We start from the raw sequence: 13,966 nt of genomic DNA on the forward strand, positions 1-13,966 counted from the left end.
CCGTGAATTGTATACATCCGCAGCAAGCACATTATTGTTCAAACACCTACTCCTCTGTTCATCTGTTGCTCTTATTTGGCTAATAAAATAATTAATATGAATGAATGCAATAGCAAGTTGTTGCTGCCTGTCATGTTGCTGTTCTCTTCTCTCTGTGTGACTGAAGGTTGCCCCAAAATTTGTAGACAGTGATTTCCCCTCATGTTCTTTTCCCCCTCACTATTTGGTTCGCTTAACATGTCCACGTGTCATTTGTTTACATATTTGGTACGCTTTACAAAGTCCAGTGTGAACGCCAAACGGACCAAAATCAAAATGCTAATATTTGGTCCTTGGTCCTTGATCCGGACCTTCTAAGCGAACTTTGGGTGTGAAAGCGCCCTTAGTCCACTTCCCTGGGTAAACAAAGAAATTTGCTTTGCTTAATTACCAGGCAAACCAGGCATACTTAATTAACCGGTCGGGGTGTCCACATAAAAACTACATTTTAACAAATACTGTACACGTTTTTGAAAAAAAAATCTTCCTCCTTAAAATAATAATACCTGATGATCATGTTGAATGAATGAAGTCAGGAAATTTGAGGAATTATCAAAAAAATTGTTCTTGGTTCTATGACTCTGATGATGGCCCAAAGATTGCCTTTGGCCCTGCTGGTGAAATTAAAACGCATGCTTTTTATCTCTCCGGAAGATGAGACAGAATTCAATTACTGTAACCTGCAAGACAGATTACACATTTTCACACCTGGAATGGAAGGTCTTACAAAATGATTCAGTGTAGGCCTACAGTACATCGTTAGTGCCTTTCACTTTCACTATGGCGAATGGGACAAGGTTTACACAATCAGAGGTACAGTAGTTTTAATTTCTGCGCAGAAATTAAAGCTTTGGAGTCTTGTGAGCATGTGACCATTCCCCACTTTAACTACCTCTCCTGCCTTCTTCTGTCAAGTCTCTCTTTGTCCATTCTGCTCTCTCTCTCTCTCTCTCCCCCTCCCCCCTCCCTCCCCCTTTACTCTTCTCTATACCTCCCTCAACTACTTCCTCCATTATTGGCCCTCCTGACAAAATAATGGCCACCATGGCCCACAATGAAGTGTGTTCTTTCACATGTTAATGCCTTTACTCACGGCCCAGCACACAACCCAACCCAACACACTCTCTCTCTCGGTCTTGTATGCGCGCGCACGCACGCACGCGCGTGCACACGCACACACACACAGACACACACACGAACGCGCACACACACGAACACACACACACACACACACACGCTACAGTTTCACCCACTCCAAGTGGACTGCCACTGAAGCTCCTCTAAATCGCTCTGCTGAAAGGAGAACTTAGGAAGGTAGCAGAGTGGAAAATGAGAAACTCTTGTCCGTAATTGCTGTTTCACATCGGCGTTGCGGTCAGAAAATAAACAACGTCTACAGCGTGCCGTTTGCGTCATATACGCACATACACTAAAACAGTGGTTTTAACCCCTTTTCACATCAAGATCCATTATGTATTGAGCATTTGAGCCACAGAGCACCATTTGATGAAATTTAGCCTCTCAGAAACCAAAACCAAAGAATATTTTGTTGTTTTGCCGTTGGGTGAGATTTTCTCCACAATTCCATGCTGTATTAATGTTGGTACCATGAGGAGAGATAACAGGCAAACATCGATCAAAATAACAAACAATTCTTCTTCTTGCCGAGAACAGCTGCAGTCAGGCGAAAAACCTGTGCACGCAATAAAGAGCGTGTGCGGACGTTATTTTAAAATAGCTCAACTCATGAATGTGTGTGTGTGTGTGTGTGCGCGTGTGTGTGTGTGTGTGTGTTGTGTGCTTGTGCGTGTGTGCGCAGTGCAGTGATGGGCAAGCTACTTGGAAAATGTAGTAAGCTACACTACCAGTTACTCTCTATTAAATATAGCTCAACTACAACAAAGCTATCCCCAGAGAATTGTAACAAGCTACACTATAAGCTACTGTACATGGCAAAAGTAGCTAGCTACATGGACACTACTTTTTTTTTAAATGTTTTTTATCAACTTCATGATCAAGTTTCCACTGAACAAATAGCCTAATAGGCAGGCAAAAATGCTGAGTTTGATTGTTTATTAAAAAACTAACTGGAAACAAGCCCTCTGTCTGGCTTTTGGTGTCAACTTTTTCACATTTACTTGTATTAATGTACCTTGCACGTACCATGTACAAAATATGTATGAGGAAAAAACTGGAAACATAATAAATTAAAGGCAGTGAAACAATCAAATAAACACCAAAGTGTGGTCAAAAACTCAAAATGACATAGATTTCTTACATACGGCTAGAGTAATCCATTTCTGAAATGTTCTCTCCTCGTCGTAGTGTCAGAAGCTATATTAACTATAGTTCAGTTCACAGTTCAAAAATGTAAAAAGGATCTAATTCAGTTCATAGTTCATAATTCAACATTTTGAACTAAAGTTCATGGTTCCAAAAAAATGAACGATTTTAGTTATTTTTCTTTTCCTTTTTTTTTTAAATTATTATTATTGTCAGCCTAACCATTTGCGCACCAGCTGAGAGACAGGGATTTAGACTAGAGAATGCTAGTCTCTCAAGACAGACTGTTGCCTCGGGAAGGCGCTGTTTTCCCGAATATTTGACGATGGGATTCTCAGATTGAGAGAATGCTGACAGGCACTCAAATGAGATGTTAACGTCCTGTAGGTAGATTTAGAAATAAAACTAGTGTTGACTAATCAATACAAGTGGCTCTTATTTTGATGGGGCAGTTTCTGCACAGGAAGTCCTTTTGACTTGTAAACAAGCTACGATGAATGAGCTGTCAAAGTACTATAGTCGCTAAACCACGTTAGCGATCAAATTTACAATATGAAAACTTTCACTTAGACAATAATGTAGGTTACACACGCTGGAATTAAACATGGAAGATGCTAGAGATAAAAGTACAGCTGCTGTGTGACATCATCCTGCTGCTTAACAACGACAATGTGTCAGACTCTTCTTATCTAAACCAACCAATCATGGATTTTTTTCCAGGGATTTTTTCCCCCCACAAAACTTTATTTAACAGTCAATTTATAGCGTATAGCGTTTGTTGGACGCTACGTCACTACTTGGGTCTAAAAATAGCTACACTACAGAAAACGCTACTTGGTTCAAAAGGAGCGACGCTACCATCAAGCTACTGATAAATGTAGTTAAGCTATGTAGCGTCGCTACTTGTAGCTAGCTACTGCCCAACACTGGCGCAGTGTGTGTATGCATGTGTGTGCGTGTATGTGCCCCATTGCTAATACCTCCACCCATTTCTACCTCCAATAGTGAAGTGGTGTAATGTATAGATTTGAGAATAAAGACAGAGGTGTTTATATAGGGGCCGTTACTGTACCAACCTGAGTAGGACCAGTCAATGTCCTCCGGGAACCTCCTCTCTCCATGGATCAATGGCTCTGCAGACACAACTACACATGAGAGAGAGAGAGAGAGAGAGAGAGAGAGAGAGATATTAGTCATTGACTGCCATTATTATTGAATAAATTCTTCGCACAAAAGAACACCCCCCAAAAAATGATGCGTGCTGCACATCCATAGCTTTCTTGGGGTTTTGGCACCTGCCACGGCCCCTCAGTGCTCTCTGCACGGCTGTGCTCAGTACCCACTACCAGGCATTTGGTTTTTGTTTCCTGGACACAGTCTGAGCTCTATGCGACCAGAACACTGCACACACAATTATTTATATTTGGCCTCTGACCCCCATTCTTTTCCAGGGACCTCCCCAGAAGCAAAGATTTGAGTTAAAAAACGCTGAAACTCTGAAAGATTATATATTATATATTTTTCAAAAATAGCAGATCTACAAGCTTGTAGATCACCAAAAGGGGTTACCGTCCTGAATGGGTTCAAAATAACAGAAATAAATTAAGGGAGGCGAAGGAGTTACGACGTTACAAACAAAGAGAACGAGAACGAGATGGAGGGGTGGTGGGGCGAGATGGAGAGAGGGGTGGTGGGGCGAGATGGACAGGGAAAAGGACTCAATAAAGAAAAAGATGGCTGGAAGATAGCGAGAAGGGGGTGGGACATTTTTTTCCTTTTTGAATAGAGACACAGAAGGGGAGAAATGTGATACCTGTGCTGTAGAAAGAGAAACATGTTGCAGATAGGAGGTGTGACAGGGGAGAGAGGAACTAGACACTCCAAAGAGTTCTGACAAGACTTTGTTTAAAATGAAAGATGTTTTCTGCGTACAGTGTGTGTGTGTGTGCGTGCGTGCGTGCGTGCATGAGTGCGTGCGTGCGTGCGTGCGTGCGTGCATGCGTTTGTAGTTTCACAAATGACCCAGTAATGTTGAGAGGAATACTTTATAGCATATATAGGGTAGGCGTTGCTCAAATTTAGGAATGAAATCGCATACAGCAGGTGTCTGAATAATCTAGATCGCAATATGTTTTGGTTTATTAATCGTGCAGAATTCATTCTGATCTCTATCTTCACACCACTGATCTCGGGTCAGAGCACGGCTAATTGTCTCAAATGACTTCCTCTCATTCATCTATCGTCTATCCGTCCGCCTGCTCACTCTGTCTCTGTGTGTGTGTGTGTGTGTGTGTGTGTGTGTGTGTGTGTGTGTGTGTGTGTGTGTGTGTGTGTGTGTGCGCGCCTCCCTCCCTCCCTAGGGAGCTGGTCTAATGACAGCGTTAATGGCTTGGGTGACAGCAAGCAGTGAACGCTAGGTTTAACCATGTCTATCTATCTATCTATGATTAACCATAGGAACTGACTGTACAGAACATTAAGAGAAATCCATGTCTCACAGCATTCTCTTGTTCATCCTCCGTGTGCCTCTGTAACATTAAGAGGGGTCTGTTTCAAAGCAGCATTATGTTAATTTAATTCACACCGATTCTCTCTCTCTCTCTCTCTCTCTCAGCATTAAGAGGAATGGGTGTCATACAGACCCCCCCCCGCCCCCCCCCTCTCTCTCTCCTCTCTCTCAGCATTAAGAGGAATGGGGGTGACAGCCACCTGCTGTCCGTCTCCCTGTGAGTGCATAGCGGGGCACATGCTGAGCCTACAGATTAGCAGCGACAGATAATGGCTAGACCTCGACATCAGTGCATGTCACAGACAGTGGATAAATGTGGTCGGGCCAAAAGCCTAAAATTGTCCAAATGGTTTAACGCCATGCGGATAAGAATATAATGGCCTGCGTAAAGCTATTTCTCTCTGTCTCTATCCTCTCCCTCACGGCCAGCCATAAACACGTGGTGGCTTTTAATCATTATTTTAAGCTAGAACTAGTCTGCGTTTCCATAAGCCCTTTTTGAACATGGGCAAATGGGTTTCGTAACCCCTCAGCTAAGAGCTAAGATTGAGCTAACCTACAACTGGGAGAGATTTCCAAGACAGATACAGTATGTGACTGACAGAGAGGTGAATGGAGCGGTCCCAGACATATTTTGCTATATATTTCCCCACACTTGTACAGTGTGTATACAGGAGCCATTTGGACCATGTCAGTACAATAGTGGATGATTCTGAATCCATTCCAAGCAAAATCTTTGCCCAAAAAAACACTCCTTGGGCTAGATTCGGCCATAGCCACTTGCCCAAATGTGCTGACACCATCACATTTGTGATGACGGCTATGGCTGTTTTTAGCCCAAGGAGTGTTCTTCGTGCAAAACTAATGCTTGGAAAGGATTCAGAATCATGAAAACCCCCTAGTTTGCTACTTGTTTTAAAGCATAATGAAATTTAGAAAATGTAGCAAAATGTTGCGCTTTTAGATGAATTCATGCGAAATATCCCTATGCTCCCTAAGTCAAGACCATGTATGAACTACACCATGCCGAGACAACGCTCCACACGTCCCAAACTCTTCTCCCTTCTGGCTCCAAAACTATGGAATGAACTTCCCCATTGCAATCAGAACTGCAGACTCACCGTAGTCTGAAAACCCACCTCTTCAGACTCCACCTTAGCCCGTAGCACTTGCTGTAGCACTTGCCCAGCCCTAGCCTCGACGACCTTACAGGTGTATGCAAAGGCTAAACTTATTTCATTTAGATAGCATATTATGTAGACTCAGCACTCTATAGTGTATACTCCTAGTTTCATTGTACTGTTAGACGGATGTTAGGTTATTATAGTTTAATGATCCTTGATGTATTTGATGTATCTCAACTCAAGACTCACCTCTTCACCCTTGCTTTTAGTTGAGTTTTATTTATTTTTATTTTTTTATGTGTTTTTATTTATTTTATGTTCTTATATTCGGTTTTGTTCTCTGCTATTGTTCTATCATTTTAACTACTTGTGTTTTATTGTATTTTATTTTTGTGTCCTGCCCTGTGAAGCACTTTGAGCTGCATTCTATGTATGAAAAGTGCTATACAAATAAAGTTTATTATTATTATTATTATTATCGTGTTGTTGCGCTTATTAAGAGCGTCTGCTAAATAGATAGATAGATAGAATACTTTATTGGCAGTTTAAGAAAATTACAGAAATTTACATCATTTTTTTAAAACGCCAAATGGACTTAGACACAAAAAAGCCTTCGCTTGTTTCCATTGTGGTCCATGTGCCTAAAATGCCTAAATTCGATCTCTTTCTACTCCTCCTGTGAACACCCACTAGTCTGTAGCTACTGCACAATAAACTGACATTTAAACAGATGACACTAGCTGTGCTGCTATAGTGAATTAAGCCTGGGGTCATGACCTGCATGCCGCTACCAATAACATCCATTATGCTTGGTCACATGGTACAGCTTAAAACAATGTAATGCTTTAGCACGCACACACATGCGCACGCGCGCGCGCGCGCACACACACACACACACACACACACACACACACACACACACACACACACACACACACACAATACCATCTTGTATTCAAACAAAGCACATATACTTTCCAATTTGAGCTCAGCTTTTGAGTGGTCACGGCGCTGATCCTGAGAATTGGACTCAGAGAGGAAACCAAAGATAAGTTGGCTTTGTGACTGGGAGCTGATGGTAGGTACTAGTACTGGGAGCTGATGGTAGGTACTAGTAGGGAGCTGATGGTAGGTACTAGTAGGGAGCTGATGGTAGGTACTAGTACTGGGAGCTGATGGTAGGTACTAGTAGGGAGCTGATGGTAGGTACTAGTACTGGGAGCTGATGGTAGGTACTAGTACTGGGAGCTGATGGTAGGTCCTAGTACTGGGAGCTGATGGTAGGTCCTAGTACTGGGAGCTGATGGTAGGTACTAGTAGGGAGCTGATGGTAGGTACTAGTAGGGAGCTGATGGTAGGTACTAGTAGGGAGCTGATGGTAGGTACTAGTACTGGGAGCTGATGGTAGGTCCTAGTACTGGGAGCTGATGGTAGGTACTAGTAGGGAGCTGATGGTAGGTACTAGTAGGGAGCTGATGGTAGGTACTAGTAGGGAGCTGATGGTAGGTACTAGTAGGGACCTGATGGTAGGTACTAGTACTGGGAGCTGATGGTAGGTACTAGTACTGGGAGCTGATGGTAGGTACTAGGAGGGAGCTGATGGTAGGTACTAGTAGGGAGCTGATGGTAGGTACTAGTAGGGAGCTGATGGTAGGTACTAGTAGGGAGCTGATGGTAGGTACTAGTACTGGGAGCTGATGGTAGGTACTAGTAGGGAGCTGATGGTAGGTACTAGTACTGGGAGCTGATTGTAGGTACTAGTACTGGGAGCTGATGGTAGGTACTAGTAATGGGAGCTGATGGTAGGTACTAGTAGGGAGCTGATGGTAGGTCCTAGTATTGGGAGCTGATGGTAGGTACTAGTAGGGAGCTGATGGTAGGTACTAGTAGGGAGCTGATGGTAGGTACTAGTAGGGAGCTGATGGTAGGTCCTAGTATTGGGAGCTGATGGTAGGTACTAGTACTGTGAGCTGATGGTAGGTACTAGTAGGGAGCTGATGGTAGGTACTAGTAGGGAGCTGATGGTAGGTACTAGTAGGGAGCTGATGGTAGGTACTGTACTAGTACTGGGAGCTGATGGTAGGTACTAGTAGGGAGCTGATGGTAGGTACTGTACTAGTACTGGGAGCTGATGGTAGGTACTAGTAGGGACCTGATGGTAGGTACTAGTACTGGGAGCTGATGGTAGGTACTAGTAGGGAGCTGATGGTAGGTACTAGTAGGGAGCTGATGGTAGGTACTAGTAGGGAGCTGATGGTAGGTACTAGTAGGGAGCTGATGGTAGGTCCTAGTATTGGGAGCTGATGGTAGGTACTAGTACTGGGAGCTGATGGTAGGTACTATCGTAAGGTGTTTGTACTGGGAGCTGATGGTAGGTACTAGTACTGGGAGCTGATGGTAGGTCCTAGTATTGGGAGCTGATGGTAGGTACTAGTAGGGAGCTGATGGTAGGTACTATCGTAAGGTGTTTGTACTGGGAGCTGATGGTAGGTACTATCGTAAGGTGTTTGTACTGGGAGCTGATGGTAGGTACTATCGTAAGGTGTTTGTACTGGGAGCTGATGGTAGGTACTATCGTAAGGTGTTTGTACTGGGAGCTGATGGTAGGTACTATCATAAGGTGTTTGTGCAGGGGTTCCAAATGGACACTTACAGAGGGATCCTTACAGATGGAACCAAATGGACTCTTGCGGTTTTCTGATGAATTGATGAAAATGGAGGACCCTGATGTAAACAAGTCTTAGAGCTTTTTTCTGGTTACATCCTCGTAGCAGTTTTTGTATTGACCTGTACTTTCATTGAAATGTATACCCTACATTCTGTGAATAACATTTCCAATCAATCAGTCAATCAATCAAACGGTTCCATTTGTACACTCTCTGATTTATGGGGGTCTTTCCTTGGAATGAAAAGGTTTGAGTCCATATCCATGCATTCCCAAAGGACACATCCAGAAATCAGGTCTATGTAATGTAATATAAAACAACCATATTAGAGTAGAACACCAAGCCTGCCTGACTGACTGATGAATGACAGATTCAGCCATAAAGCCATGAGGTCTCTGAGGTTGCAATGCTTTACTAACTGATGATAAATCAGCGCTCAGGGTTCGAGTTGCTGAGGACGACGGGCGGATCACATTCCTCATGGTCGTTATTTTTTATGGTCAGTGGGGATATGTTTTTGGTCCCTGCGCCTGGTCACACTCAATTAAATACATGCATTTCCTTTTAAGAATTGTAGACCATAAAATGGAGTAATTGTATGGTCACAATTGAACAATTTTGGTTTTAACTAGAAAAGCAGTTCCTTAGCAGAATCTGCGTGGGCTCGCTGAAAACCCACAATGTATATGATGTGCAGTAGAAAATGTATCAAAGGGACATTTCACCACTGGAAGAAACTGCAGTCACTCAATGTTAATAGTATTAGTAGTAGATAACAGTAGCACACATTTAAATTTGCACCCTATGGCCAGAAAAATAATGTGTGTTTGACTGGATTGCTGAATTCCTACAATGCCCATAATGCTTCAGTGCACTTCCCCTCCGTGTGGAGAGGGAGGAGGCTGCATGGAGGTGTGACTTTGTAGTCCAGGAAGGAAGTTAGACCATGTTCATGACCTCATGAAAATGGCTTCATAACTAAAATATCTAAAAATAAAAAAACATATTACACACATAAAAACCCCAAGAATGTGTTCCTTGTGTCCTAAACATCATTAAAATAAGCTCTGGTTGCAAAATGGTTGAAGTGGCCCTTTAAGTAAGCTGAAGAAAAGGTCTGATGAGGATGGATGGTATTGGTGACGCATTCACTGCCGCCCCAGGATGGAAACGGCAGAGGTTTGATTGCGTCGTTATAGCAACCACAGATAGCACCTCTGTGTGACCCTAGAAAGATCTGACCCTTCCTCATGCAAAAAACTTTTACAAAATAAAAATTTGTAAAAAGCGTAATGCATAAATCTGAACACGTTGAACTAGATTTCTATATGGAAGTATGTGGAAGTAGATTAGATGCCATAAAAGGCTGTGGAGAAACTATACTGAACAAAAATATCAGATCTACAAGCTCAATGACATGATGATGGATGGAGGTCCCCTCCGCGTCTGTGACCTCCACTGTGACAGGAATGACAAGCAATATATATTTTAAATGGAAGCAAATTCCAGTCTGACCCGTCTAACCCGAGCAGATGCAAGTTGATCTACTCTTTTAATGCGGCGTGCGTAAGTTACTAAGTTCACCTCGTAAAACACGATACACCGAAAGGCAGGTCAAGCGTTACTGTCTGTGAATGTGCATGTGTGTGTGCATGTGAATGTGGACGCGTGTGAATGTGCACGTGTGCACGTGTATGTCTGCGCCTCTGCGGTGGAGGAAAAAGGCCTTGATCCTGACACGGATCCTGAAATAAATTATAAACTTTGAAAGGGTTTGTCATGAAACGGCATGCAGTATTTTAAATTGTTGAAATCGAGGTTCACATTATGTGTCTATGGAAATTTGGTTTGTCGAGTTGAAAATGGGGAAAGTATACTCAGTTGGAGGGCTTACGGCGGGGACCTCATGTTTATGTACTGTCGTGGTGTTTTTCTGTGCTGTGTTGTTTTGTTGTGGGTGCTGTGAACAGACCTGTGAAGACGAATATCCCCTTGGGGACGACAATAAAGTTTATTATTTATTATTAAAGCTATTTTGAAACAACAAATAGCAGCAATTTTTTGCAGTCACTTTGGGACGAATAGCAACATCTTTTCTCCAGACTATTTAAATAGTATACAAAAAATCTTCAGATTTAAGATGCGTTTAAACTTTAAAGGTAGCTCTGTTTACGTGCAGTAGGTCTAGACTAGAGGTCTACTCGGTACAGCTAGTAGTCCTTAGGGTGGTTGTATTCCATTGGCTAAGCTTCTTTCACCGCAACAGTTCACAATCTATCTATCTTGCTGCCGTGTTCGCACATTGTTGTACTTCTCCCAATGGGAGTTTTCATAGTTTCAAACTCACTTTGAGTGTGTGTCATTCTGAGTCCCTATACTTTCCTGTATCTGTCCACTACACTGTACAGCCATCAAATAAAGGCTCAGATAACAAAACAACAAAAACACCAGCAATCTGTGTGAAAAGGAGCTTATTGGTCCGTGTTTAAATCTTAACAGGTCAGATTATTGAAAGAATTACTGAAATATTTTACAGGTGGCACTTAGTGGTCCAATTAGCTGTTCTGGATTATGTCCAAGATTTGCCTCAATCACTTACAGTGGCTACGTTTACATGGGCAGTTAAATCCCCTTTTCATTCCGACTAGAAGTTCAATCCTATTACACGTTGTCATGTAAACACCTACAAAAACTTAAATCCGAATGAAAATGCTCGATGCGATCTAAAAACCATTCCGATGTCACTGGCCGGATTATTCCAATGTTCAATGCGATTGAAAGGAAATTGGACTCATGTATACACTGCTTCGGATGTAAGTTCATTCTGGTCTTTCTGAGCATGCTCCAAGGCGCTCATATCCAAGGCGCGCCGAGGAGTTTGCAGATCCGACATCCACAAAAAAACGTGGAGCAGCAGCAGATGATGATACCCCTGATCTGTGTGTGTGTGTGTGTGTGTGTGTGTCAGTGTGTGTGTGTGTGTGTTCAACGGTCTCTCTCTCTCTCTCTCAAAAATAACGAGCGACCCGATACAATAATAATCAGTGTGTTGCGTGCCCTGGCCGTGTTGTAGATAATAAAGTACAAAAAAAAACGAGATGATCACCTTCCCAGCGGAGAAGGGGAGCGCAGCGGGTGGGGAAAAAAGACGGTAAACATATTTGCCCGCCCCTATCCAAACGGCAGCCTCAAAGCTACTGCGGAATGAAATCATGGGATTTCAAAGTATCGTCTTTCGTCTGTAATGTTTGTATTGTTGAGACAGTCACAATGAATGAACTGCCTATATTTTATGTGTCCAACATATGGCGTAGTTTCACGTGAATTAACATGTATCATGTCTTATATCACTTCTCCATATAAACACTCATTTCCCATTGAAACTCGCAGCAAAAAACATTACTTCTGAAGTATTTATTCGGAATGATCACCCTTCATATAAACGCGGCCAGTGTCAGATATGGCCATTCAAATGTTTTTTTTGTGGCTTTCATCTTTATTTTATATATTTTATAGAGGGACAGACTGTAGGCTGACAGGAAATGGGGAGAGAGATGGGGGGGTGACATGCAGTAAAGGCCGCGGGATCGGGAGTCGAGCCCGCGGCACACTGCCAGACTTGGACTACCGACCAAGGTGCCTGGACCGCTGAGCCACGGGCCAGGCCGGCCATTCAAATGTTGGATTGCACAGCTCGCCGTCTGGCTGATTGGGAACGTTTACACCATGTCTGATGTTTGCACATCAGAATCTATTACTCCAGGAATTTTCATGTCTCTAGTGATTACCAACATGAGCACTTCAGGCTTGAAACCTTAAAGGTTGGACATGACAAGGGGAAAAAAGCAGGGGGCTGTGGGTTTGTACTGTACAGTACTCTCGGTATGTCTCTCTGCCTGCTCTGTTATGTGCGTGTGGCGTGCGTGCGTGCGTGCATGCGTGCGTACATGCGTGCGTGTGCGTGTGTGACTGTGTGTGTCTGTCACTATAAGTTGGGAACTTACTTCAAAACAAACTGAAAACCAAATTAGATGGTGACAACGTGTATTTTGCCTTCATCATTTGAGGCATTTTGCTCCAAAAAAATTGCTTTGCAAAAATCTAATCAACCTACTGGTGTTACGCTATAACAGGCCAATGTGAAAAGGGTGGCATTTCGTCCTCGGCCTAGTGGGAATGTGCAAGCAAAATGACACAGAAATTCCATGCTGCGATTTGAGGCATTTTGTTCAAAACGGACCAATCCTGTAATCTTTGAAAACCAATGTTAGCCAATCAGGATGGAATATAAAAAAAATCTGAAAGATCCGTCTTGATCGCATGACTATAGAGACACTGTGTACCGATTTACATGATGTTTGGACAAATTCTGAAGGGGTATTATAAAATAAATCGGACTCCTGATGTGTGCACAGATTCACACCGATCGGGCCAACGGTGCCAGAGATTAGTTGCTCGCAGACGGACGGACACACTAAAGATTCTAAAACATTTGAGTTGAGTAAAAAGTCCAATATTATATTTCCCATTGAGATGTATTGAAATAGAATTATAAAGTAGCCTATATAAAAAAAATGTACATACTCAAGAAAAGTAAAAGTACCTCAAAGTTCTACATAATGTACTTACAGTACTGCTTTCCACCACTTTCACCAGATATAAGGTAAAGGATGTAAGGACATGCCAGTGTGCCACCCTAAAAGTGCTCTGTTCGTGCCAAATGATACTGGCAGTGAACCAGACCAGCATTACACTTTAATGCATTTAGACCCCAGTCAGATTCTACAAAAAAAATACAAATAAATAAACTATGTTTCTATATCAGCGGTGCTCAAACCTTTTCATGTCAAGGACCTCCAAAACTATATGTATTTGACCACCGACCCCATCTTAAAATATTATGTCATTTTTGTATAAAATAATAGTTTAAGGTGGTTCAAATCTAAAATAACACAGATGCTTTCCCCGGTATTAGTGGCTTAAGAGCAGCATGGCCAGAGATGGAATTACTGTGCAGGGAAGCGGCAATGAAGCCCATGCTTAATCAGCGTGCCACCCAGCCACCTGAATCACTGTGTCATTAGTCAGGGCTGCATTTCATCCGCTTTCATCGTGTTTCTAGGGGATACAGGCAGCAGTCTTCTTTTGAAGGTCCAGCTGATTGCACTGGCATCAGAAATAATTTTTCCATTCAAAATAAAACAATACTGACAAAAGGTCAATATAAATAAATATCACAATGACCAGAAGTCTGTCTTCCGGTGTTGATATATCCAAACATCCCTGTGGGAAATCACATCTGTCTGTCAGTTGGCATTCTAAAGTTTACAGTAACTGCTTTAGTG

General features: G+C 42.6%; 1 protein-coding gene across 1 annotated transcript in view; it reads right to left on the reverse strand.

The window, feature by feature from the left end:
* Positions 1-13,966, reverse strand: part of LOC310853635 (receptor-type tyrosine-protein phosphatase zeta-like) — a 74,243-nt gene that overhangs the window by 41,331 nt on the left and 18,946 nt on the right. The window contains exon 2 of the mRNA XM_083758026.1: positions 3,399-3,467. Within this exon, the coding sequence (XP_083614152.1) occupies positions 3,399-3,467 (69 nt within the window). The remainder of the gene's footprint in view (positions 1-3,398; positions 3,468-13,966) is intronic.

The sequence above is a fragment of the Protomyctophum parallelum genome (assembly GCF_964188405.1).
Source record: "Protomyctophum parallelum genome assembly, chromosome: 22".
In the NCBI taxonomy this organism is placed as follows: domain Eukaryota; kingdom Metazoa; phylum Chordata; class Actinopteri; order Myctophiformes; family Myctophidae; genus Protomyctophum; species Protomyctophum parallelum.